This window comes from Lissotriton helveticus, chromosome 6, assembly GCF_964261635.1.
Source record: "Lissotriton helveticus chromosome 6, aLisHel1.1, whole genome shotgun sequence".
Lineage (NCBI taxonomy): Eukaryota > Metazoa > Chordata > Amphibia > Caudata > Salamandridae > Lissotriton > Lissotriton helveticus.
In genome coordinates, this window is record NC_136067.1 from 90,439,689 (window position 1) to 90,467,639 (window position 27,951).

Genomic DNA, 27,951 nt, shown 5'->3' on the forward strand with positions numbered 1-27,951 from the left:
GAGACAGAGTGACTGCCATAGAAAGTGAAGTTGGCACCCTAAGTAAAAAAGTGGAGAAAAATCAAAAAGACATAAACTCTCTGAGGCAGGATAACAAAACATTGCACGAGAAGATGGAATCGCTCGAGAATCAAGCAAGAAAAAATAACATAAGGATCTTAAATGTGCCGGAAAATCAAGAGGGATCTGATATCAAAAAATATGTGGTGGAACTACTCTTAGAACATTTCCCATGGGCAGACAGAGCACAGCTTGAAGAAGATATACAAAGGACACATAGGGATCCTTTTAGCAAAAATAAAGAGAGGAAAACACCAAGGAAAATTCTCGTAAATTTCAAAACCTACGTGCTAAAAGAAAAAATCCTGGGAGAGGGATTGAAAAAAGGCAACTTCAACAAAGAGAACTGGTCTTTTAAAATTAGATCGGACATGTCTAAAGCTTCACAGACCAGACAATGGGAGCTAGGGAACCTAATGCCAGAATTACAGCAACTTGGTGCAACTGTGCAGATGAAGTTCCCTCCGTCATTAAGGATAATGTGGAGGAACAAAATGCGAAATATACGGGACCCAGAGGAAGTAAAATCTCTCCTGGACTTAATGCGAGAAGAAATTATGTCGAAAGAGTTAGGAAGGTAAAGAGAAATGCTATTAACATATGTAGCTCTCGTATAAACAATGATATAGGTCGCTGCAGAACTACAGATACAATAAAGAGTACAATAAAGACATTAAAGACGTGTCAAGAGTCAGGGGGAAGAGGAGCCATAAAGGGTTAAGGACTAACCCTAAGAAAAGAAGAAGGAGGCTTCCCCAGGGAGGGTGAAAATAAAACACTAAAAGAAAACACAAAAAAATATTCAGTTCAGAAAAAGGGTGGGGAGCAAAATAGGGAAAAAATAGAAAAAAAAATCCTCAAACGTCAGGGAATGGAAAAGGGGTTGCCTTTTATATACAATGAAATAAACAGTATCCGGGCCGGGGAAGCGATAATGAGAAACAGAGCAGAAGGGGGATATGACTACGAGTAAAAATGTTAAAATCCTCTCCTGGAACGTTAATGGAATGAGAACCAAAAGTAGAAGGAATAGGATTTTAGAATACCTTAAAACATCAGAGTGTGAAATTATTATATTACAGGAAACACACTTGCTAAAAGAGGAGTGGGCCCAAATAATGAAGAACTTACGATGGGTAGATAGATATATATGCACCACACAAGATTGTAATATCAAAGGGATTGGGATAATAATAAAAAAATCACTCAAGGCCACAGTAGAATCGGAAGAACTAGACAACAAGGGGAGATGGGCAATAGTAAAAATAAGGATCGAAAATAATTATTATACAATAGCAGGATACTATGGCCCTAACTTAGATGATGCAGAACCCTTACAAAAGTTATACTCACATCTATTATCAGCCACTAGCCCAATAATCCTGGGAGGCGATTTTAACCTTATAATGGACCCTAAAATCGACAGGTTCCCCCCAGGAAGGCAGGCAAGCCTACCTAGAATGAGAGAATGGATTAAAATATACAAAAGGGACCTAGAACTAAAAGATATTTGGAGAGCGAAAGGGGAGAAAACCCAACCTTTCACGTTGCATAACAAAAAATTAGGGCATAGGTCAAGAATTGACTACTTCCTCATAGATAAAGATCTGTCAGAAAAAGTTAAAAACTTAGTACATATACCTGCTCATCTATCAGATCACTCTGCGGTCCAATTGACTCTCCAAATAGAGACAATAAAAACTCAAAAAAGATTCACGGTAGAACGGGCAATCCTATTAGATCAACAAATTGTCAGAGAACTTAAAAGAGAGACAGAAAACTTCTTTGAAAACAACAAAATTGGCACGACTAAACAAATCACGTGGGATGCATACAAAGCAGTATTAAGGGGGAAACTACTCAGTTTGGGTGCATATAAAACTAAAAAAATCGGACAAGAGATAAAGGATCTGGAAAACAATATCAATTCCCTAGATTCTGAAATAAAAGTGGAAAAGGATATAACAAAGAAAAAGGAGTTGGAAAGAAGGAGGCAAAATCAGAAAGAAAGTCTCGAGAGTATATTAGAAGATAGAGTCCGTACAAAGTGGGAATCAAGCAAACTAAGAAACCATGAATACGGAGAAGGGTGTGGAAAGTGGCTTGCATGGAAATTAAGAACGGATCAAACCAGAAATAAAGTAGGAAGTATACATCTAGACGACCAGATGAACCAAAGCAAGGATGAGAATGTCATCAGACAAGAATTCAAGAAATTCTTCACAGAACTTTATACAGAAGATACAAACCCTTCAGAAGATCAGATTGAAGAGTTCCTTGATGCTATACCATCTTTAGCCCTAACAGAAGATGAAAAAGTAGAACTGAACAGAGAATTTCAAATAAGTGAGATAGAGGAAATAATTAAGAACTTAAAAAAAGGCAAAGCAGCAGGCCCAGATGCCCTACCAAATGAATTCTATCTGATATTAAAGGACACTCTCGCACCATACATTACAGAGCTGGCAAACTTGATTCTTATACATCAAAACAAAATCCCAGACTCCTGGAATGATGCCATAATTACGATTATACTAAAACCAGGCAAGGACCCTAGCAGATGTGAGTCTTATCGACCCATATCGCTGCTGAATGCAGATTATAAAATCTTCACGAAAATCATGGCAGCGCGGCTAGGAAAGGTAATGCCTCAACTTATAAACTTGGACCAAAAAGGTTTCACTAAAGGAAGGCAATTGCATGAGATAACTCATGAACTCCTGAGCACTATTGACATAGCTATACAAGAGAAAACTCCACTTACAATACTAACTATCGATGCCGCAAAGGCTTTTGATAGAGTCAATTGGCTCTTTCTCGAAAAGGTGATGAATAAGAATAACATAGGACAACCATTTATCCAAGCCATGAAAGAAATCTACAAAACACCAAGGTCCAAAATTCTAGTCAATGGTAGCTTGACAGAAGACGTGATTATAGGAAGAGGAACTAGACAGGGATGCCCTCTCTCACCCCTGCTTTTTAACTTATATATTGAACCACTAGCGAATAAGATAAGAAATACTAAAGAAATAATTCCATTTATCTATCGTAACTGGGAAAAAAAGATCGCATTATATGCAGACGATTTGATGATCTTCACGAAAGATTATGTTTCCTCCAAATCGACCATAGAAAAGATCTTAACTACGTATGGAAAGATTTCAGGCTACCTAGTAAATCACTCCAAGACTGAAATAATGACATGGAATACGCACTTCAAAAACCCAAATATCAAAAAGGAAATAAAATATCTAGGAATCCTGATAAACCATGATCTAGAAAAAATTCCACAACGTAACTTAAACAAAGTAGCAGGGGAAGTGAGAAAATTATTCAAAGTATGGTCCTGTCTCCCCCTTAGCATAATTGGAAGATCAAATATCATCAAAATGTCTATTCTGCCCAAGTACACCTATCTCTTTAACACCATCCCCTTGGAATTTAGAAAATCTTTACTAAAAAAATCACAAGGAGAAATCGCCAGTTTTATATGGGCCTCAAAGGGAATAAGGATAGCCTGGAGAAAACTTAGAAGAAGCAAGAAAGACGGAGGACTAGCAAGCCCAGACTTGACGGAATACTGCAAGGCGTTTCAATTTAAAAATATACGGACATTACTCAGAACCCATTATAACTATCCAATATACCTGCAAGCATTAACGGATTCATTAGACCATTTTTTATTCAAATTCGGACACCCAAAATACTTAAAAAAAATAAAATTAAAGACCTTAAGAGAGGCGGCGAAACTTTGGACACAAATCAGAACAGCTTTGAATATTTCCTATTACAGCACTCTGGCCCCTATATGGGATTCACCAGGAACTCCAGAATTTCTAAAAGATGCACTGGCAAACCCCTTGAAACTAGCCAATGTTGACTACTGGGGCCAAATAATAAAAGGATCCTCTCTGGTAACTTGGGAAGAATTACAAAGTATTACTAACGATTCAATAGCAAAATTCAAATATTACCAAATGTCAAGCTGGGCTAAGACCATCCTCGGAAATAATCAAGATAGTAAGAATTTGGAAAAGGATATGGTAAAAGACTTACACATCAAAAAAGAGATTTCAAAATGGTACTGGATTCTTATTGAAGCAACAAATAAGGGCACACGAATTGAGGAGGAAATCTGGGGGAGAGACTTGCAAATTGATAACTTGGATAACATTTGGGAAAAATCAGTTGGGAAATGTTGGTCAACCCTAAAGTCAGTGGCACTAAAAAGAAATCACTTATATACAATACATCGTGCTTATTGGACTCCGAAAAAACTCTCCAAATTTAAGAATGCCGACATTAAAAAATGCCCGAAGTGTGGGGAAGAAAAAGCAGATGACATCCATATGTTTAAAAACTGCCCGTCTCTGGAAGATTACTGGGAGGAAATCGGTAAAACCGTGAGTAAGATCTTACAGAAACAACTAATTGTAAGTACAACTTTAACTCTTTTTGGAATAGAAGATACTAATGATGGAATAAGGTTATCTAAACACCATGAGAACCTTCTATTCGTATTGATAGTACTAGCGAGAAGAGAGATTTGTGTTAATTGGTTGAATGCGGCACCTCCCACTTTTGAGTCATGGATGAATTCTGTTATAAGGATTAATAAGCTAGATAGAAGAGGGACAACTTCCAAAAAGTTTAAATTTTGGGAAATTTTGGAAAAATACTTAACTGCTAACTTAGAGTTGACACAAACAATCCTATGATTAATGCGAAATGACATCTGGTGGACAAGTAAAGTACTTGCCGAGTAGTCAAGGTGGCTAGCTCTTACCTCATTCGCAAACCAGATATCCTAATATATAATGGGCTGAGGATACTCCTCTGCGTAACTCCTCGAAGAGGAAGACCAAGGGACCGCCCCGGAATCCACGCTAAGAGGCAGAAACCTAAAGTTCCATTCATATATAAAATCGCAATATGAGGATATAGAAAAAAAAAAAAAAAAAAAAAAAAGAAGGGAGCCCCTTTGACAATAGCCCCGCCAGCATAAAGCAGATTGCCTCCTGTCCCAGCAATGAATTCGAGCAGGAGTCAAATACCAAGAAGAAGCGACCTTAGAGGCCGATTCTGTGCCCTAGATAATGTGTGCCGTGTGATGTATTCTATAGTAAATATCTTGCCTTTTCTTATCGGTGAGTGTGCACCCTAGTTCCTCCTCCCATCGCAGTGTTGTAAACGTATCCAGGACTCTAATTAAAGATTCCCGATTCATGCCCTTATGTGGTTATAACAAATAATATCCTTATAAAGGCATAAGAATCACATCCATATTTAGTCATAGCCAATGCAGTCCAAATACGGCAAGGCTACTCCCATAGAGTCCTAGAAAGTACAACGCGTTCTTTAAACAAACCAAGCCTCCAGCAGCCCGGGAATTCCCCCTGCTTTTGTTTTGATTTGTGCAAGAACTCCTGAAGTCCTAAAAGAACTGTCAGTTCTTAGTGACATCTTATGTCCAACCTTACATCAAACTCGGCACCTTTCAGGTATAAATATACCAGCATTTGCCTTAAGCAAACACACGGTGGTTTGGAGCAGAGCGGCTATCTACTTGCCCGACGCCCAGCTGATGCGAGTGCTGAAGGAAGCCGACCCTCCCATTTGGCGCACTGAGAAAGACGCTGTCTTTTCTCCTGCCGAGAAATCCAGCTCCAGTGTTTCCATTCACCCTTGCGGGTTTCTGGGAGATCGAGTCCTGAAAACGAGATACAAGACCTCCTTCATTCTATAACCAAGGTACGGAGCTGATTAGATCCAGATTCTTGGCAAAAACTAACTTAACTTAAACTTCAGCTCACTTACTCCTTCCCACGTACTAGGCTTAGGTTAGGTACACCGGGGTAGGCATATCTTAGAAGGACCAGTTGAGTACGTTTAGTCAATGATTTTATGTATGAATACATTTTATCCGTTTTAAGTATCATATGGCTTAGAAACCATATAAATGCTTTTACAGTATTATTTCATAATACTCCTTTTACAGTACGCACTTTACTTTATGACAAGTATTGCAATTGTGGCAATTCACTTCTCTTGCACGAGAAAGAAGACTGCTCAATAAATAACAACTTTTATTGAAAACGCCCGTCTCTCTATTTCTATGCACTCTGGTGAAACTAAGCATGCACGATTGACTGAGTAAAATAGCTGTCTATTGTTTTCACACAAATCTGGAGATATACTCCTTATTCTGGAGGGAGCAAAGTTGTCATGTTAAGGTGGTAGTCAGAAGCTAATCCCTTCTTGTCTATTCAGGAAAGTTAACTCCTTCCTGTTTACTCGAGAAAGTTTCTAGTGACCTATGAGCTAGCTGGCATTTATAATTAAGTCTAACATATTCAATAGAGACCTAGTCGACCTCAGTCCTACGTCTAAACTATCGTTTATGTTATTCCAATGCGCAGAGCCTATTGGAATATAGGAACTACACTACATGGCGCCCAACGTTTGGTAAGGCGATAATCTAACGTGAGATACTAGAGTAACTCAGTCGTGCTTTTCACACAGACCCCTTTTTCCCGTAAAAACTCCAATAGACGTCTGGAGTGGGTGAAAGGTTAATATCCGCTGGAGCTTAGTAGGATGAGAATCCTATGTATTCGTTTTTTGGTTTAATCAACGTTGAAGGATACAGTGTTCCAAAATATTGTGCACCTAATCTTTGTTTCCTTGAAACTTGCTCTGCAAACAAAAACTTTCTGTCAGAAAAATGGGGGAAAGTGAGGATGAAAGAGAGAGCTAGAATAGCAGCTCAACTTTTAGCGGATGACATAAGTCTCCAAAATGAAGACCCGAATGTTATAATCATTCCGGTAAACGTAAGAAGAACTATAACTCTTAAACTTATAGAAAATGGACTATCACCAAGAGGTGGTACAGTCATATTTGTGGTAGAGGCCCATGAATATCGGCAGACAGAGGTATTCTATTCCTGGATAGATTTTGCAGCAGCACATGCTGTGACAAAAGATTTCCACTACTACAAAATAGAGGAAACTCCAGAGGAATACGCCCCTTTCGAGGACGTTGAAATTCCACTAACTTACCAAGAGCACCTGCTATGGTTTAATGGCGCCCTAAAACATCAAAATCACATCACCAGGCTCGGTCCACCAGGTAGACCAGGTGCCACATGGCCGGTTCTAGCCAGCTATACACCACATCCTGACATTGAAAAAATGTCCAGCGAAGACCTTTTTGTTAGGCTAAAAGAATTAACAAAAGCATATAGAGAATTAGTTCAATTAACACTTGGCGGTACTACCTGCCGCCAAAAATTGAAAGAAACAGATATAGCAGAACAACCTTTTGAACTTGCCAGAATAATTGAAAAATCCTACGAAGAATTAGGTAGAGATAGTTTGGGTGGGAAACCACTAAAACCCCAACTAACTGAAAATCCTGAAAAAACATTTATCAAGAATAATCTCAATACTCCAAAAAAGAGGTGGGAGGGTAATAAACAAACTACTCCCAGAGAAAAACTGTTTAAGTCCAGAGGAAGGTCTCCTCAACGGAGAGATAGATCTCCAGAACGAGGAGGCAAGTCTCCCCACAGGGAGCCCTCTGAGAAAAGATACAACCTTAGAGATCGGGATAAGATAAGAAAACCTGACAGATATCAAGATAATGATACACGTCCCTCTCGATCTTTTCAGACTTCCTCACAGAAATCGGAAAGAAGAGGAAGGTCAGAACACAAAGAAGAGCACGTCAAGTCCAAAGACAAGGAACCTGCTCATCAAAGTAAAAAATTACAATTTCCAAAAAAGAAGGTTGCCAGTATTAAAATAAAACATGCCGAGGATTCTGAGGACACAACTGAAAAACGGAGAATGGGCCCAGACAATGCTAGACAGCGCAGCAGAAGTGACCATAGCTCGCAAGATCCTGATGAATCTTCTGGAGACAGTGGACACAAATGAATACATTCAAGTGGAAACTGCAGACACCAGAGTTAGCATACCCCATAAATTATATGAAATAACATTACATATAAAGGGGGACAAAACTAGGAAAATAAAGGGTCTCTTTTGGGATAACCTTTCGAAAGGCTATGATATCCTTCTAGCAGAGAAAGACTGGCCACCAGAGTTTGTCAGGGAGTGCCCACATGGCGAAGAAATGATTATGCCTGCCTTTTCAAATCAAATTCCAATTCATAAAAAATACACATTTGCAAGAAAATGGGCAGTAGCCCAAGACCCTGCATTATATAAGAATCATGTAGGATGGGATGAGGATTCTCCTCACCATAAAATTCAGTTAAAAAATCATCCTACTGCACAAAGGCAGTATCCTGTTAAGCAAGAAGCTAAAAAACAAGTCAGGGAGATCTTAGACCAACTTGAATATCAAGGGGTGATTGAAACATGCACCTCACAAATGAACAATCCTTTGTTTCCTGTCTCCAAGCCAGACGATTCATATTGTCTAGTTTTGGACTACAGACACCTAAACTCATGCTGCAAAACATTTGCAGTACAAAACTCACACAGTGCAGCACTAATGAATAACATTGTGTGCAAAAAATATAAAACAACATTAGATATCTCAAATGGCTTCTTTTGTCAACACATAGCACCAGAAAGCAGGTATTTGACCGCTTTATCCTGTATGGGGGCACAAAAACAATTCTGTCGACTCCCACAGGGATTCAAGAACAGCCCAGGATTATTTTCAGCAAGGGTAACAGAATTACTACAAATGTATGATGATGAAGCATTATCCTATGTCGATGACAGCTATCTTACAGACGATGACCTGGAGACACACTTGAAAAGAGTGAACACCATTATACTTGGGTTCGCAGCTGAAGGGTACAAATTCAACTTTAAAAAGTCATGAATTGCCCACCTCACTGTCCTATTTTTGGGATATGAAAGATAGTAAACATAGGTTCTCATGTGTAACCAGAGGCTCATCTAAGGAGTCACCCTGACAGCGGTTTTTGCGTTCCTGCTGTCAGTGGTTCTGTTTCTTTCTTGGGCATGTTTTCCCTCCTGAACATTGTGTTGCTTTCTTCAGAAGGATTCAGTTTTTCTCCTGATAACGATTGTTTTTTCAATGACTGATTTGTTTTTTTCTCTAGAATGATGCTTTTTATTATTCCTAGCTGTGAATTATTTTATGTTTTCATTGTAGAGTGGTATCAACCCTAACTGTAATTTCTTTTCTCTCATGACAAATTTAAGGTTCTTTCCTGACACTGGTTTGGCATTTCACCTTACCATAGAGAGGTTTTGCCCCCCCATTAACGTTTTACAGTGCTTTGTCTTGCCTGATAGTGGTTTGATTGCTCATCTAGTGATTTTGGCTTCTCCGGAAAGTAGCTCTGTTCCTTCCTGCCAATGCTCAGGTTCCTTTCTAATAGCACTGCCTTTGCTTTTGACAGCTGTTTATTTCCTTTCCAGGCTGATTTATTTTTTCTCCTGGCAGTAAATCTGTGTATTTCTCAACGTTGGTGTAGCCTGTTCAATTCCAGTGGGTTGATGTCTCTCCTGGTAGTTTTCAGGTGATTCATAGGCACTATCAGAGCAATGCCTACAGGCAAATTGTATTTTTTCTCAAGATGCAGCACATATTATTATGAATTCTGTAGCATCTTACATGTCCCAGGTATGTGGTGGAACACTGAGAACAATGCTTCCAAACCATTTTGTCCATTTCAACTTCGCAGGGATAAACTCAGACATTACTCTTTACTAGAAGCAGCTCTTTTTAAAACCCCATGTTTAACCAAAATCTACATTGCCAAGAATCAGCAGAGCCAAATAACTCAAAAACGTTATCTGGAATGTTACAGAGCAATTATCAATTAATCACCTTTAGTTGACGTCAATGAGCTTTTCAGTAATTCATCACGTGCCAAAAGGAAACATGCAAGAAATGAACTGTAGGAGTCACTTACCTGCTTGTGGACCGGGTAGCACGAATGGTGGTCAGCCCGGTCAGGGTCTCGGAGAAATGAGTGTAGATGGGGGACAAGGTGATGCTGCAAAGTCGTTTCAGCTCCCGCGAGGTGTGGCGGTAGTACTGCTGGATATAGAAGTAGAGGACCCCCAGTGGCACCAGGACCAGTATGATCCATGGTAGCCCGTAGCTTATCATCACCACCATACCCATCAGGCTGAATAAAAAAGCCAGGAAAACGTTGAGGACTAAGGGGAGTTCGTCATCGGCGCAGTATAAGTCGGATGAGAAACGGTTAATAATTCGGCCCATCGGAGTAGTGTTAAAGAAAGTCACAGTCGCCTGGCAACAAGAAAGAGAAACATTACAATAAAAAGCTTGTCTTTGCACTATAATTATTGAACAAAATATTCATACGATCCATCCTCTACAAGAAGAGGCCATTTTGATGGCCCAAAACATTAATCATTTTGGTCAGCATACACCATATATTCCCCAAAACGAGTTTACTGTGTTCTGAAAGTGCTTTTCTTAAGTTTTGTGAAGATATTGGGGATGAGGAACCAAGTTAGGTGTGATGTCTCAAAACGTGCATTAGGATGGAGCTTAGTGACCAATCTCGGATATGTTTTCTCAAATTTTCTAGACAACAGAAGTCAATACTCTGGTCCCATGGTACTAAAGACTCAATGCGGCAAACAGAATATCAGCTGGGCTGCAGTCAATACACAACCCATTGAGCAATAGTTGTCGTAAAATGTGCTTCTGGCAATCTGTAACAACAAATGAGACAGGGAAACTAAGGGCCTGATTACGACCTTACAGCAGGGCTGTGGCGCGGCAGTGCAAACTACAGCGCCACCGCTCCAACGAAAGGACGCCGCCGCCTGCCTGCCAGATTACACATTGTCAGTGGTCTGGTGGGGGGGCTGCGTGACGGTTCCCCCTGCGTTGCCCTTTAAAAGGTGGCGGTACACCGCAAAGAGAACGCCTCAGAGTTCCTGCACGGCATGGACTTGTAAGTCCATGCCGTTTAAGGAACTTATGTGCATGCACACAGGGGGGCATATATTATGCCCCCATGTGTGAATAAACATATGTCTGAGGCACAGGGGGGCCCCCAGTTTCCTCTCCGCTGGGCTTTTCATGGCAGTGGATTTGCCATGAGGAGCCTGGCTGAGAGGAAACTCGTAATATACTTGGCGGGACCATGGTGGTCATTTCAAGCATATTGCGGCCTTTGACCGCCGCTCCGATGCCTGGGAACAGAGGTTCCTTGACAGAGCCAGCGGTGCTAGTGCAGTTCGACTGCCCTAGTCGTAATCACCAGTGCGGGGTGACTGGATCTGCCACCGCGAGTCTGGCGGTCCAAGGACCGCCAGACTCATAATCTGGCCCTAGGTGGAAACCCAAATCCTCTTTCATAAAAGAATCACACACTCGAGGAGCATTAGGGAACAGCATGTGCATTTTAAAACATTTATTTTTAAAAGCCCAAACTAGTGTCTATTACATGAATTGTAACCACACAGGATATAAACAATACAGCACAGTGTAAATGAACTAATTTTGTAAACATCATGAAATATTTTATAAGGTTTATATTTCTGGCACTAAAACCCATGGATGCTACCTCTAAGCACTACACTAGTTGTAGCATATTAGGAAATAACCAGGGGCGAACATGCCCCCCTCCAGCCTCTGGGTGAGCGCCGAGTCACAGCGCTCAGAACAATCACACGACGCCCGTGCCCGACCCGCGAGCCATGCCGGCTGCCCCTGGAAATACTAGCCTACGTTGAGTTTCACAGGCAGTGTGCACTCTTTACCTGATTCAGGACAGCAGGGCGTATTGTTCAGTCTGAACAGCAAGCCTGCTATTTCTGTCACAGAGCAGCTGTGTCTCAAAGATTAAAGCACAGATGTTTGAGTAGTAGGTAAAGGCCACTTGCCACCATACAGTAACCTTTGATTAAGTAGGTGCTGAAGTTGTGCTCAGCGCTGTGAAGATCTCCTCTCTAACATCTAGCCCATTAGGCTCATTTTAACAATACTTTCAGCAGAGGCCAATTAAAGGCTGTTGGAATAAACAGAAGTGTTGTTTATCTTGCCACTCTAAAGTTAGTTAGAAAATGGTGAGTTTTCGTCAAATAACCCTCATCCACCAGGGTTTCCCCTTGGTGGCATGCTTCATCATTGAGTTCTCCACGTTCCGCTGCGGAACGGGGCGTGCTACAACCTATGAGTTACCTGGTAGCACTTATAGGTGGTAAAAGATATATTTAGATATAGTATATGAAAAACTGGGATGAAATTGAAAATACATTGCTAGTAAGAGAAAATTCTTTATTTTGCCTCTATCTGGTATGGTTAAAATGTGGGGAAAGGGGGCGTGGCCAACTATCATGGCTGATCGGACGTGATCCTGATCGGCTCCGTCTCTGGCCCCATGCACACCTGGAAGTTGAGGCATACCTGATGATTCCTGGAAGATTTTTGGAGCTCCTTAGAACATGGGGAGGTTGAGGATCGCCATAGAGGCGCCATAGCACATCTACGAATGACGGAATCCACTCACCAAGTTCTGACGGTGCCCGCAGTCCTGCCAAGTGTCACGCAACAGGTGTGACGCTCACGCATTTCAGTGCGGTGATCCGCCTCACCGCACTGACCTGTGACCTGTGCCAGGCGCGCCAGCGGCGCTCCTGTGCCCGGGCTCTCTCTGCTGTTCTGAGAGAGCCAGAGTGCCAATGGTGCGGCGCGCGGCTACTCTCAGACTCCTCACAGTGTCTGCAGGGGGGCCGGGCTTCTCTCTCGATACTGCAGGCAGCAGCTCAGAGCTGTCAATCACCGTGTGGCGCACCAGGGACCGGGATTAAATCCGGATGTGCCGGCCGCGGTAGTGCCGTCTCGTCCGGAACTAGGAAGTGCAGAAAAGCGCAGGGGGATTACAGAGTGCAGGCTGCCACGACGAGAGGCTCTCTGACTCTCTCAAGCGCCGCCATGGCCGCCCGCCGCCTGCGCCCCGTAACAGGCACAAAGAGTACAGAGAGAATGGGGGCATCCTCCATCTTTCATTCGACTCTTTGGCGCCAATAATGGGGTGGGTGGGGAGTCGGGGGGTGGGGCTGGGGGTCAGATGTGACCTCTCACTTCAGTCCAGGCAGGAAATGAGGTTGGAGAAGCAGCGCGGGCCCGACCCGCCACGCTATTTATGTCTTAGATTAGCATGATGCAGCGCTGCAGGGCTGGACTCGGAGGGAGACTCGAGGCAATAATTACACCCTTCCCCTCGCGCTGGACCGGCAGGCGAGATCGCGGACCGCACAGCATCGACCTGAGACAGTGATTAGTCCCGGAGAATGGTCAGCAACATCATGTCCGGGCGGCATCAGAGGGCTGAGGTGTGATCACGATAGGGCGGCCGCCGAACGGGACCCGGGCAGTCACCTTGCTGAAGTGAAATTGGAGCGGCCTCGCAACAATAGTGAGTGCAGCCGAGTTTGTTATTAATCCCTAAGCGAGGGTGACTGTTTGTTTTAAATACAGAATCTAATATGGGCAGGCACCTGTTTCCAAGCAATTCGATTTTGTAGGCAACAGAGTACATGAAAATCGGGTGTGGACAAAGATCACACAATACTGATAAGTGCAGACTCAGAGACCGACCACGCTTATAACACTGAGGTTTCCAGATTCGATGTAGGAGTAGGACAATGTATTATTGGGGCAAGATATAGAGCTTCTCCTTACTCAAATGGGTGTAATATCATATATTTATATATCTCCCTAGTTTCGTTTCTTGATTTTGCGCTCAAGAAAGTGTCACTCATATTCCCTGAAATGTCACTCATAATTACACAAAAATTATGAAAATGTCACACATAGCAATCTGAAACCTTGGCAGCTATCTGCCCGGCGGGCGAACAGAGAATATAGCGCCATGCTTTGTGGCGGACTTCGGGAGACTCCTGCGGCATCGCCGAGGGGCCGTGTTGGCTGGGGAACGCATGTGGGGTGCTCCGATTGCGGCCCCAGCGCCTCGCTGTGCCTGAACAATAACGAGGGAGACAACGGGTGAGGAATAAGCTGAGAGAGATCCAGCTCGCAAAGTGGCGGGCTTGGAGCGTTGTCGGGAGAGCGCTCAGCGGCAGCTCTGATCTTTGGGATGTGACCGCGGCGGCTCCTGGGGACTGAGTCACACACTCCCCCACCAGCGCGACGTCCATCAGCAGTCCAGTATTTGCAGGGAGCAATGGGGGCACCAAACCACTGACTTTCACAAGGCATGTGCGGGCAAAGGAGGATGAAGGGATTCCATGCAGGTGAGATCACACGCATAACAAGAAATTGAGAGGGATGTCCAGAGGCCCCCACTACGAAGACTCTCTTGATGCCTGGTGCCTGACCCAAACATGACCACCGAGCAGTGAACTGCAGGCTAAGAAGGGAACGTCGGCAGTACTTTGTGGGACATCAGGTGGGTCCCCCTGCTTATGCACCATTGGGAAGGAAACCCTGGAGCCGAGGTCCTGGGCAACGGCATTGAGGGGACCTAGTGGACTGACTGCGCGCCAGCAGGACTGGTGACTGGAGTGGACCCCTGCGTGTAGAAAAGAGGTTGGGTGGGGATCGCCAACGAACGCAGAAGTCCAACACTGGTTCTAAAAGTCAGAAAGGGCGGTCAGGTGCTGACCAGAAAGCTGATCCCCTTATGCCATCCAAAAAGACCCCCAACAACAAGGTCTCCAATTACTTTGCTACCACCAGAGCCGGAGGGGCAGGTGAGGAGGAGACATCTCCGATGGGGACCATGGCACTAACTAAAAAAGACCTTCTGTTCTCCTTGCGGGAATTTAAAAAGGAACTCCGGGCGGACATCAAGGCTGATATGGATGCTTCTTTTGAGACATTCCGCGCGGAAATGAGAGAGAAAATGGTATCCATGCAGGCGGATGTGGACTCAGTGGGCACCAGAATGCTGGATCTTGAGGCAAAATACCAAGAGCTGGCCGACCGTCTCAAGCCCGCGAAAGAAAGCTCGACGGCTCTAAGTGACCAACTGCGTGCCACCCTGCTTAAGTGCGAGGACTTAGATAATCGTTCTTGACGCGATAAAATCCGAGCGAGAGGGCTGGAGGTGGATTGTGAGGGCCCTGATATGGAGGCGTTTATGGTGGGCTTGTTCTCCTCGGTGCTGGGAGAGAAGGGCCTGAGGTCCGGCTGGAGAGGGTCCACAGGGTTGGTCCACGCCTTCGGGGAGAAGACCGACGACCCCGTGATGTGCTGGAGAAGTTCAGCTCGTTCAAAAGTAAGGAATTGGTCCTCCAAAAAGCAAGAGCTGCAGACAAGGTCTCCTTCCAAAATGCTACGTGTGCACTCTACCACGCTCCTGCAGCGCCAACAGTTCCGCCCGATTACCGATTTCCTAAGATAAAATAAAAACAGATATCGATGGACATATCCCTGTGGGATAACCTTCCACTGGGACAACAAGTATCACCATTGCATGGAGCTCAAAGAAGCAGCTGATCTTCTGGGAATCGAGATGAAGATAGTTTGTCAAAGGCAGAACAAAAGTTTTGTGAACGTAGAAGATATCCAGTATAAGGGTAAGGAACAACTATTCATGATGAATAAAGAGCTCTCACTTATCAAGGCCAAGAATGAAAATCTTTAGGCCAGATCTCAAAGAATTAACATTCTCATCCTTGGTGTGGCTGAAACAACCATTATAGGCAAAATGGAGATATATTTTGAGGCCCAATTAGTCGTATTAATTGGACCTGACAGCTTCTCCAACCTATTTGTGGTTGAGAGAGTGCATAGATCATTGCCAACACATCCATCAACAGGGGCATCCGTCAGGGCCACAATAGCATGGCTCCTGATAAGGAGACATGGACACAGAACTGAAACTGGCAAGAGAAAAGAAAGAGCTTAAATAAAAAAGGAAGCATGATTTTGCTATATCTAGACATCACCATTGCAGTTCAGGAGGTCAGGCAGGCTTTTCTCAGGGTCAAGAGAAGACTTCAACTACTGGACAGTCCATATACCATGGTGTATCTGCTAGAATACATATAATACACAGAGGGAAACTGCATTTTTTTTAAAGAGCCTAACCTTGTAATGGCGTTCCATAAGAAATGTAAAGATGAACACACACAATTGCACAAAAGTAGAAGTGGTACTATCTGACATTACAAACCCTATCACTCACATTTCTGAAACCCTGGAGGCCCTGTCACGGCTTGAGATCAATGCATGATGACTCTGCTGCTGTGGACTACATTAAAGCCATCTAAAACTCTGTATGAGGCTCCTACTGAGACCATTATGTCTACTAGCCCTCTGCTATAACCATCATGGTAGAGCTGGGCAGTCTGGGGGCTATCAGGCCCCCACATGGTAAACTCCTGATTAGTTGTAATTCATTTAGTTATCGATAATAGTGTTGATTTACAGTTTTGTTTGGGTGAGTCGCCAGCGAAGTTTGGGGAATGGTGTGGGTGGGGTGAGTTTATTTTTTACTGGATGTGGGCTAAAAATAAACTCCATGTTTTCATTAATTTTGGAAAGGTGCTCCTTCACAGAAGTTAAGCAGGAATGTACTTACCATCACTGGCAAAGTTGGCCTATACTAAGTGTGGCTATTGTTATGAGAGGGAGTACATTATACCTGGGATCCGGTTGATTGGCTGAAAGACCAGGAGTTTGGAAAGAAACCTGTTCATACACATATCAGCATCTATAGACCGACTCCACTGGAATCATTTCATTTCATAGAGCTTTATTCGGAACATAAAAACATGTCCATAAAAGCACAACAGTTACATGGCAAACATTTCATTATCAAAAAATACAAAACATGAAAAGAATACACAAGTTACAGTAATTATCCAGTGTGAGATGGAATAAATAGTTTAAAACCAAACTTAAAAACACATACTTTTCCTAGCACCAATAGCCTTGAGTAGGAAAGTAGCTGTAAAAAAGCAAATGTCCGGATGATGCATATTAAAAAGCAATTTCATTGATTCGGTAATTGATCTTGTTCCAAATCTTTTCAAAATAGGTTTTAAATAAATTTTCCGTAATTCACTGTACAAGGGACAAGAAAAAAGAAAGTGCATAGTACTCTGTTCGATCTTACAGTCACATGGACATGGTCCCACCGGGCGTGATTTTACATCGGGGCACGCAACCAGATGATGAACCGTTCCCATCCTTAATCTAGTGAGAACAAACTGGTGTGAGACTCTAGACACCTGAGTCAGATAAGGGTGAAGTCCACTATACTCATTCAGGCCATTGTACAATTTACAAGTAGAGAGTTTTACATCTTCTAGGGCACGCCTCTCTTTACAGTAATTCAAAAACATGATTTTCATATTTGATTTGGAGTTATCAGATGCACAACACCGATCATTGATCACATTATATCCGAAAACATTTTGAAAATTTTCGATATTATATTTAAGCCAGGGGATCTTTAGGTGCTGGTCCAAGGTGAGGCAATCCTCAATGATAGCTCTGTTTAGTGAGGTGCCTTCGTTCAGCCAAACAGATCGCCACAGCAATAAGGGTCTTAACATGATTAAATCGTTCAAGAAGTGTGTCCCCGTTTCCTTGTGGACCAGGGTATTAGATGTAGATTTGGGTAGGCATAGGAGCCTTTTCAAGAAGTTATTCTCCTCTATCTGAAGGCCCCCAGCAGATGTCACACCCCAGACTCCTGCCCCGTAAAGGGCCGCAGATAGGCATTTCGATTGGTATATTTTTAGCATATCTGCTATACGTCTGTTACCCAATTTCTTTGCGAAAACAAAAACCCCATTAGCACTTCTAATCATCTTAGTTTTAACCACTCTGTGTTCAATGTCCCAGCTACCATTTTTTGAGAAATTGATCCCCAGATAGCAAAATTTGTCTACTTTTAAAACCTGTTCTCCTTCAATAAAATAATGGGAGTTAACTTTCGTTTTAGTCGTGGCTCGTCCTGAACATTCCATCACATAGGTCTTGGACCTATTGATCACCAATTTCCTGTCTTTGATGAACAGGACAAACCTGTCCATCAACCGTTGAAGGCCCAGGGGGGTCCTGGACAGCAACACTGCGTCGTCCGCATAGAGCAACACAGGGATGTCAAGGCCATTAACTCTTGGGACATCCGCCGATACTGTTTGTAAAACAGCATCCGCCTCATTAATGAAGAGCGTGAACAGTAGGGGTGCTAAAACACACCCCTGCCTGATTCCCCTCCCTATCCTAAACTTATTTGTGCATTCCCCATTTGGCCCATATCGGACACTGGAGCTAAGTTTTTCATACAGGCGAGCTAGAAAATATACTATACTGTCTGGAGCTCCCATATCAATCAGTTTGGCCCATAGTAGGGCGTGGTCCACCATATCAAAGGCACTGCTTAAGTCGGCGAAGCATAAATACAGGGACCCTTTTTTTGCCTGGGTATACTTCCCGACCAGGAGTTGTAGATTTAAGCACTGCTCTATAGTTCCACGCCCCTTTCTGAAGCCAAACTGACTATTAGTTAAAATCTCGTTCGACTCTGCCCATTCCTCTAATCTGGCTAAAAGAACACGGCTCATAATTTTTACTGATGAGTCCAGTAGGGATATTGGTCGGTAATTTTTAGCTTCCCCCCGATCTCCTTTCTTGTATATAGGGATTATAATAGATTCTGCCCAAGTAGATGGTATTTTGGAGCAGACCGCTGCATTAAAGATTTTAGCTAATAGGGGGCCCCAAATCTCCGGGGCGGTCCTATAGACATCTATAGGGACCCCATCGGGTCCTTGGGCCTTACCTCCCTTACTAGCTCTTATACTAACCATAACTTCCTCTACTGTTATATCTAGTGCAACTATGGGCCATCCTTTTCCTACGATGACTTTACTATTGCCAGAATCAAATATGGTCGAGAAATGTTGGATCCATGAGTCCATGCTCACATTAGATGTGAGCACTGGAGCCTCCTCATCTTTGAGGAAGGGGCTGTTTACAGTAGACCAAAATAAGTTGCAGTTCCTATGTTCTGCTGCTTGGCTTAGATTGTCCCAAGCTTCCTGCTGCAACTCAGACTTTCGCAGTTTAAGGACCAATTTAAAATCCTGCCTTAGTTGGATCACTAAACACTTGACTCGTGGTTTGGCAGATAAAGCTTTTTTAAGATCTCTCCGGGCATTTGAACATGCGTGGTCAAACCAACCCCTATTTTTTCTATTTACGTGCCCCACCTCTTTAGTGAACTTCTTCCTAATAATAAAATTAATTCTGTCAAAGTGGTCGATACTGGCAATATCTGTTTTCTCCTGTTCAAGAATTGCCGAGATTTCCATTATACAACTAGTGATAATGGAGTCAGATGTTACATCGGCTTTGTCTCCCTTCCACCTCAACCTAACTCCATTAATTCTATGTGGTTCAATATTAACAATTGTACCCGAGTTGGGGGTGGCGGTAGTATACCAGAACTTAACTTCGGTGGTTAAGCAATTATGATCGCTCAGCATTACATCAACCACCTTGACATCAGAACACGTTTGGGTTAGGTTGGTAGACATACATATAAAATCGATTACCGTATTGGCCCCCCTCCCTTTGAATGTTGGGACACTTTCTCCCAAATCATTCTTTATATTTTCCATGATTTCCATGTTATAATCTATCAAAAAGTTATTCAGGGTCTCACCATACAAATGGTGAGGAAAATGGACTTGAGCTTCCCCTGAATGATTATATACACCACATAGATTCTGGGATGATAAGGGGCAAATAGAAACGTTAAAATCCCCCACAAAAATAAATTCATAAACACCATTAAAATTCTCTACAAGATTACACACTACTTTATGTAAATCATTTATCACTGTGTGCCTTGTGCCATCAAATATATTATTGTAGAAATTAATCAACAGAACATTTCTACATTCACCTTGCGCAAGCCAGAGGATTTGGGAATGAACCCCCACTTTTACATATTTTTTAACTAATACGGGTAACTTCACTGAAATCATAACTAGCAGACCTCCTTTAGGTCTCCCATGTGGTGAGGCCAATGCAGGCAGCTCATAGGAAACAAAGCCATCGCTCCCCTTATATTCTTTACACCATGTTTCCTGTAAACAAATAATATCAAATAAACCAGTGAAATCTTTCCAGGCTAGCATAACCTCTTTGGCCATCAAACCAGCAATGTTCCAGCTAGCAATATGACATGTTACCTTGGCCCTTGCTAGGGTGACATTTGGCATCTCATCAGTAGATACGGGCACGATATTATTTACATTAAAATGCTCTATATTAAGCTCTGAATGCTCCTCAACGCCCCCAATTATCATAAATCATTGTTCACAATATTTATCTCTTGAGTTAAGGACTTCTTTAGCTCTCCAGCGTTATCCCTCAGCCGGACTATGTTACTCTTATGTCAATCGTTTTGGTCCAGGAAACTCAATGACTGGAACCTATTCTGAGTTGGGACTTGATAAAACATCCCATTAACGGGTGACATTAAACTATCACTTACTGATGGGAGATTAGATACATGTGCTAAAAATCTATTCCCGCCATGGGGCAAATTCATCATATGCATTGGCGTAGCAAAAGAACCATCCTGATGGGGGAAACAGAGGGTTTGTGGCCCTGGTCTATTTACATTAGTATGGTAATTATTATTTTTAGAAGGACCTTCCCAACTGTTGACTGGGTGTTGCCTGTTTAAATGGTTGTAGAAAAATCCCAATGGCCTTGCAACAACATCTGTCTCTGACTGCGTGATTGAGGCCGCTCTAAGGAGGACCGTCGCAACATGTTGCGGATGTTTAAAATTTATAATCACGCAGTCACCCCCACATGTTTTTCTGGTGTTACCTATCCAGTTGACTCTTCTGATAGAGATAATCTGGTCAGAGTAGCCAACTGGATAACCACAGTGCCGACTAAGCCAAGAGATAGCTTTATTTTTAAGTGAATCTGCCGGCTCCTGGGTATTAGGGGCCTGTGTAATAGGTGGGACATTCGTCAAAACTACAACAAATGGTACACATTCGGGTGGGAGGTCTACAGGGCGCTTACTTGCTCTTACTGCACCCTTACTTGTTCCCCCTGTGGCGGCTACTTTCGCAGTAATTGCTAACGTGGCTGGTACATTGCCAGACCGCTCCCCATTTGGAGATGGTAGTGATCTAATATCCTGTTTTTGGATAACCTGACCTAAACTTGATTGACTTGAAGACCCGGCTCTCTGCTGCTGAGACGGTTTGCCCTTATCCTGCACAGCAGAGGTAGTCAAAGCAGGTCGTTCTTTACGTGGTTGTATCCCAGTATTAACTACAGCAGGAGGGCTATTTATATTTCCTGGTGGGGCTCTTTCCTGAGTTGAGACCACAGTTGGCGCAGTTATGCCTTTAGATGTTAATACCGTTTTATCCAAAGTAACAGTATGTTGGTCAACTGCGTCCCTTAGTCTTAAAACTTCCCCGCACAGGCCCTCTATTTTAACAAGCAGTGGATCGATAATCATTTTGAGTTTCTTATCAATAGAGCCCATCAGCAGGTCTAATTGGTCAGGATCAATTGAGACACAGCTATCTTTAATTAGTGTCCCTATATCTTCTGAATTATCCTTATGAGTTAAATCCTTTTTGTGTTTTCTACCTGAGTGATTGTTTCCCCTTTTAGGTAATGTTTTCCTACAAGCTCTCATTAATCTTGTGGCCCTCAATGACTGTTGGTGAGCGCCTTCACAAGTATCGCTCAGATCGTTGTCCGCTATAGTCCCATTACTAATATCCTCATTGGTTACTACAGCTGGACTGTTCATATCCACAGTTGATATATCAATTACACTAAGCGTATTGGTGTCCATAATATTAATGTCTTGTGGCTCACTCAAAGGGGAGACTTCCATATTACTTTTCCCAAGTGATTTCCTCCTGTCCGTATTTATTCTGTTAACTACCTTCAGCAGATAGTTGTCAGGTAGTGTTGATTGTATGGACATGATGGCGATAAATCAGGAGACAGTCAACAGAGAATGTTCAAAATAAAAGTCAGTAAAAAGTAACACTATATACCGCTTGGATGTACTCACAAGTGGGAAATTGGGGGGGTGGCCCGTCCCGTCCCTGGTCGTCCCCGGACGGCCACAGACGGCCCCGCCCTTGTCCCGGGCTTCTCCCGCGCGCGACTCGCGGGGCGAGAGGGGGTGTCAGCCTTTTACAGGCGCCTCCGGGCGCTCCTCGGCCGTCACCGGCGTGCTCCCGCCCCAGGGGCTGCTGGGGATTGTGGTCCGCTGGTCGCGCTGGCGTTCTGTTGCGCCCCCTGCAGCGCCGCCGTTCCCCTCACGGCTCTGGGACACAGTAGTAAGTTTTTAGTGTTCCCCCGCTGGGCTCCCGGGGGGTCAGCCTTTTACAGGCGCCTCCGGGCGCTCCTCGGCCGTCACCGGCGTGCTCCCGCCCCAGGGGCTGCTGGGGATTGTGGTCCGCTGGTCGCGCTGGCGTTCTGTTGCGCCCCCTGCAGCGCCGCCGTTCCCCTCACGGCTCTGGGACACAGTAGTAAGTTGTTGGTGTTCCCCCGCTGGGCTCCCGGGGGGTCAGCATTTTACAGGCGCCTCCGGGCGCTCCTCGGCCGTCACCGGCGTGCTCCCGCCCCAGGGGCTGCTGGGGATTGTGGTCCGCTGGTCGCGCTGGCGTTCTGTTGCGCCCCCTGCAGCGCCGCCGTTCCCCTCACGGCTCTGGGACACAGTTGTAAGTTTTTGGTGTTCCCCCGCTGGGCTCCCGGGGGGTCAGCCTTTTACAGGCGCCTCCGGGCGCTCCTCGGCCGTCACCGGCGTGCTCCCGCCCCAGGGGCTGCTGGGGATTGTGGTCCGCTGGTCGCGCTGGCGTTCTGTTGCGCCCCCTGCAGCGCCGCTGTTCCCCTCACGGCTCTGGGACACAGTAGTAAGTTTTTGGTGTTCCCCCGCTGGGCTCCCGGGGGGTCAGCCTTTTACAGGCGCCTCTGGGCGCTCCTCGGCCGTCACCGGCGTGCTCCCGCCCCAGGGGCTGCTGGGGATTGTGGTCCGCTGGTCGCGCTGGCGTTCTGTTGCGCCCCCTGCAGCGCCGCCGTTCCCCTCACGGCTCTGGGACACAGTAGTAAGTTTTTGGTGTTCCCCCGCTGGGCTCCCGGGGGGTCAGCCTTTTACAGGCGCCTCCGGGCGCTCCTCGGCAGTCACCGGCGTGCTCCCGCCCCAGGGGCTGCTGGGGATTGTGGTCCGCTGGTCGCGCTGGCGTTCTGTTGCGCCCCCTGCAGCGCCGCCGTTCCCCTCACGGCTCTGGGACACAGTAGTAAGTTTTTGGTGTTCCCCCGCTGGGCTCCCGGGGGGTCAGCCTTTTACAGGCGCCTCCGGGCGCTCCTCGGCCGTCACCGGCGTGCTCCCGCCCCAGGGGCTGCTGGGGATTGTGGTCCGCTGGTCGCGCTGGCGTTCTGTTGCGCCCCCTGCAGCGCCGCCGTTCCCCTCACGGCTCTGGGACACAGTAGTAAGTTTTTGGTGTTCCCCCGCTGGGCTCCCGGGGGGTCAGCCTTTTACAGGCGCCTCCGGGCGCTCCTCGGCCGTCACCGGCGTGCTCCCGCCCCAGGGGCTGCTGGGGATTGTGGTCCGCTGGTCGCGCTGGCGTTCTGTTGCGCCCCCTGCAGCGCCGCCGTTCTCCTCACGGCTCTGGGACACAGTAGTAAGTTTTTGGTGTTCCCCCGCTGGGCTCCCGGGGGGTCAGCCTTTTACAGGCGCCTCCGGGCGCTCCTCGGCCGTCACCGGCATGCTCCCGCCCCAGGGGCTGCTGGGGATTGTGGTCCGCTGGTCGCGCTGGCGTTCTGTTGCGCCCCCTGCAGCGCCGCCGTTCCCCTCACGGCTCTGGGACACAGTAGTAAGTTTTTGGTGTTCCCCCGCTGGGCTCCCGGGGGGTCAGCCTTTTACAGGCGCCTCCGGGCGCTCCTCGGCCGTCACCGGCGTGCTCCCGCCCCAGGGGCTGCTGGGGATTGTGGTCCGCTGGTCGCGCTGGCGTTCTGTTGCGCCCCCTGCAGCGCCGCCGTTCCCCTCACGGCTCTGGGACACAGTAGTAAGTTTTTGGTGTTCCTCCGCTGGGCTCCCGGGGGGTCAGCCTTTTACAGGCGCCTCCGGGCGCTCCTCGGCCGTCACCGGCGTGCTCCCGCCCCAGGGGCTGCTGGGGATTGTGGTCCGCTGGTCGCGCTGGCGTTCTGTTGCGCCCCCTGCAGCGCCGCCGTTCCCCTCACGGCTCTGGGACACAGTAGTAAGTTTTTGGTGTTCCACTGGAATCAAATGCAGTCAAATTGTAGGCACCATTCTGAATTATTTCATTTATCTAAATATCAGTGATGTTATCTTTCCAATGCCAACGTGGAAATTGTGTTGAATTAGATTTTGGAACAGATGTTGTTTATAAATCTCTAACGCAAGCTATTAGGCAGGTGGTCTACTGTATGGTTTTATACAAACATATAATTTCTCTGGGTGTCAAACATGCTCTAAATAAAGCTTCTTAACCATTACATTTGCCACAATCTGGTACCTAAACACTTTTCTCATTCATATTTCCCTTCCAATATTGAAAACCTTGGACAGCAAGTGTTTCACTAAATTTGGAGAATATTTAAACGTATAATTATACATTATTTTTATCTGGACTTTCTCCGGTTTCTGGGAATAATGGAAAGCAGAGGGGTCTAACCTGACTTCACTGTTGAAATAGAAACATTTCTTCTGGGAATTCTTGGGGCTATTTTTGGGTGGAGCCGGACAATAATCTCACTTTGTATAATTATATATATCTCAGGGAATGAAGGTAATGATGACCACAAGGGTGGAAACAAAACACATTTAATAAGAGTCCTCACTTTGTAATGTAGCGTAGGATGACAAATCAGTAACTCTCTGTTTAACAGCATCTACATCCCATGAATCTGAAATAGCACCAGGAACTGTAATATCATCCAAATATACTTTTAAAACATGGGGTATATGTATTAAATCTATCAGCCCCATAACGTGATAGGAGAACTTTTGCCAAATGACACCACCCACCATAGGATACGCAGTGAAGTTCACAGCCTGATGATCCTGGCGTTTTTTGTGTGAAGAATGCAGTTGCAGCTCCTAAACTACAGGAAACAGACAGTTGTATCGGGAATCTAGTTTCCATTTATCAATAGCAGGACTGGAATTAGCATATTAATCCACATCAAAAGGTAAAATATTAATAATACGGTTTAGGCCCTTGCACAAGCAAAGTCATCATTGCTAATAGCCACAACTGTGCTTTTAAGCAGATCATTGCGAATGGCACACAACTACCAGTTAAGAAATTGATTATGGCTAATGGGCATCAGCCGCAAGATTCTCCTCCTTCAATCCAGATGTTATTGCCACCCAACTGTCCTATTAGAAGTAGGTGTGAGGACTTATGCGACCCAGTAACCATTCATCTACCATTAGCATGTTGTCCTAATGTGGCAGTTCTGGTCAATGTCTTTCCTTTGACTTCTGGTACAAATGAATCACCGGAATTGTTGAAGAATAAAGTCATTCACTGGTTGCATTCTAAATATATTTTTCCGCTGTCATATAGCTACTATATATCTTTATAATGCGTTAAGTTAGCATAGGCACATTACATGTTTAAACGCCATTTTTCCTTTTGCTACTTCTGCACACGACACTTAATTGTTGATTTAGCTTTCAACCTAGTAGTTCGTTGTGGTTTACATGAGAATAATATGTTATTACTCTGATATCAGCTTTGCTTCATAAACTATGTCTGTACAGAGAGTGCTGAAGCTTCAGGAACAACAAGATACTGAATTGTTATGAGGTCTGATCTTCGCGCCTTCATAGACATAACATAAGGGCAGCTTCTGCCAATTTTGGCTTTTAGGCGGGTTTTATATGGCTTTGCTGCTCACACAAATACACACTTGATGCTGTTCGCATGCAGAGAGAGCTGGTGTATGCTGATGTGATCCCTTCATTCTAGGACACTGAGGTATGGGCCCGCCCTAATTCAACCCAAAGAGACCTTCTTAGCTATTAATATAATATGTGAGTTAGGGAGGGTGAGAAATAAGTGTTGTTAACCCTTATTAATTTACAGCATGGTAACATGCTGTCACCGTTCGCTTTCTATGGACTAGTAACAATGCTTGTAGCTTTGTTGTTGATAATATGTTTACTTGTATTATCTAAGATACTGCGCCTGAGAAGACGGCATTAGTAAATAAACATTTCAAATGCTCACGTGTTCTTCTTTACTCCATGTTCTGGTTTGTAATGATTGTATAACGAAAGAGTGCTCATGTGTTCCACGTAACCTGAGGTTGGTGAGTTCATGTTCTGGTTTGTCTAAACATTGGGAGTTTGTTATGACCAATGAGACACTGTAGCTAGCTCGGTAAGGGGTTTGTTGGGTACTAAGGTGAGTTTTGGGTCACCCTAATTCGCTGAGGTTCCAATCCTCTGTGCACAGTTCTGTGGGAGAACAGAAACCCTGCTACATGGCGCCCGTACGTTGGAGGCCTTATATCATGACACTCGAGTAGTATATCATTCAAACCTTAACCCCTTCACTGTCGTTTCCGGAAAACGGTGGTGTCGGTGAAACCTACCTATTTTTTTGAAATAGGTCTTTTCAAGCTTGAATCTATCTAAAACGGTTTCCTTCACTTACTACCCAGTTGTGCTACAAAGTTGACTTTGTTTTTCTGTGGTTCCGGTGAAATCATGGCTGTAGCCATTGCGCAGCATAGTCGCATTGCGGTGCGCAACCATTTACAAACTTACCAAGTCCCTTTGGAAGGCATGGCGGGGATTTTGGTGGTGTGTGCAGATCCGGCGTACCCGTTCGAGCTGTTTTACTCGTGGGTCACATTTCCGGAGGTGGACGCGAATTCTCAAGTGTTCCTCCACTACACACCCTCCCCTGTACCGGCTGAGTATACACCGTACAGGGCACTGGAAATACCTATTGATCATTGGCAGCATCGCGTTTGGTTTGATGGCGCCCTCCCCCACTCTTTGTCAGCTGCGAGGTTAGGTCCACTTTCCATTCCAGGTACAAATTGGCCTGCTTTGGGTGGATTTACCCCGCACCCGAATCACGGCGCTTGTCCCCTTGCTGATATTCGCAGACTACACGTTGTCTCGATTGCTGTGATTCGTGCATTAGTGCAATACATAGGTCGTCATCTCCCGGGTGGTCCACCCGGGGGTGCGGCCGTTCAAACGGAACGTGGCGGTTTACGCCTGAATCCGGTTATGGTAAATTCGGTTTTTGGTCAGCGTCCCGTTGATAACGATGACTTCCCTTTCTGGCTAGCCGAGAAGTTTGACCAACTGGAGGCGGTGTTTCCGAATTCTACTCCTGCTGATAAACATAGAATGTTGACGATTACTTTACCAAAGGATTTAACTCCTGAGCTTGTTGGCTGTGAAAGCTGGGGAAAAACTTTTGCGGCCGTTTATACGAGGTGTTTCGGCACCCCGTCTATGACCGCACTGCCTGAGATCGTTAAACGTGTTCAGGATGATCACGGACCGGAGGCAGCGGTTGAATTGGGTATGCGCCTGTGTGGTTCGTTTGAGATAGTAAGTGATCTCATACTCTCCAATATTAAAGGAGATGCGGTGAACTTTCAGGTGTCGAATGCTTTGGCTGCTCTACCCGATGCCGATAAACCCCGACAGTTAGCGAAGATAGTTGTGGCCGCCTATAAGACGATTGGCCGCACAAGTAGAGGTCTGAAATATTTTCCTGTCAAGGAGAAAAAACAACCAAAAGGACAGTATGCTGCGGCAGATGTCCAGCCCAAGTCCAAAAAACAAAATTGGCCTAAAAAACAGACACAGGGGAAGCAACAAAAGCAGACTCAGGATTCTTTTCCTGCAAC

General features: G+C 44.9%; 1 protein-coding gene across 1 annotated transcript in view; it reads right to left on the bottom strand.

Annotated features, from left to right (window-relative positions):
- LOC144762269 (ATP-binding cassette sub-family C member 10-like) overlaps positions 1 to 27,951 on the bottom strand; it is a 392,992-nt gene that overhangs the window by 133,121 nt on the left and 231,920 nt on the right. Inside the window, exon 15 of the mRNA XM_078647410.1 lies at positions 9,989 to 10,332. Coding sequence (XP_078503536.1) covers positions 9,989 to 10,332 — 344 coding nt within the window. The remainder of the gene's footprint in view (positions 1 to 9,988; positions 10,333 to 27,951) is intronic.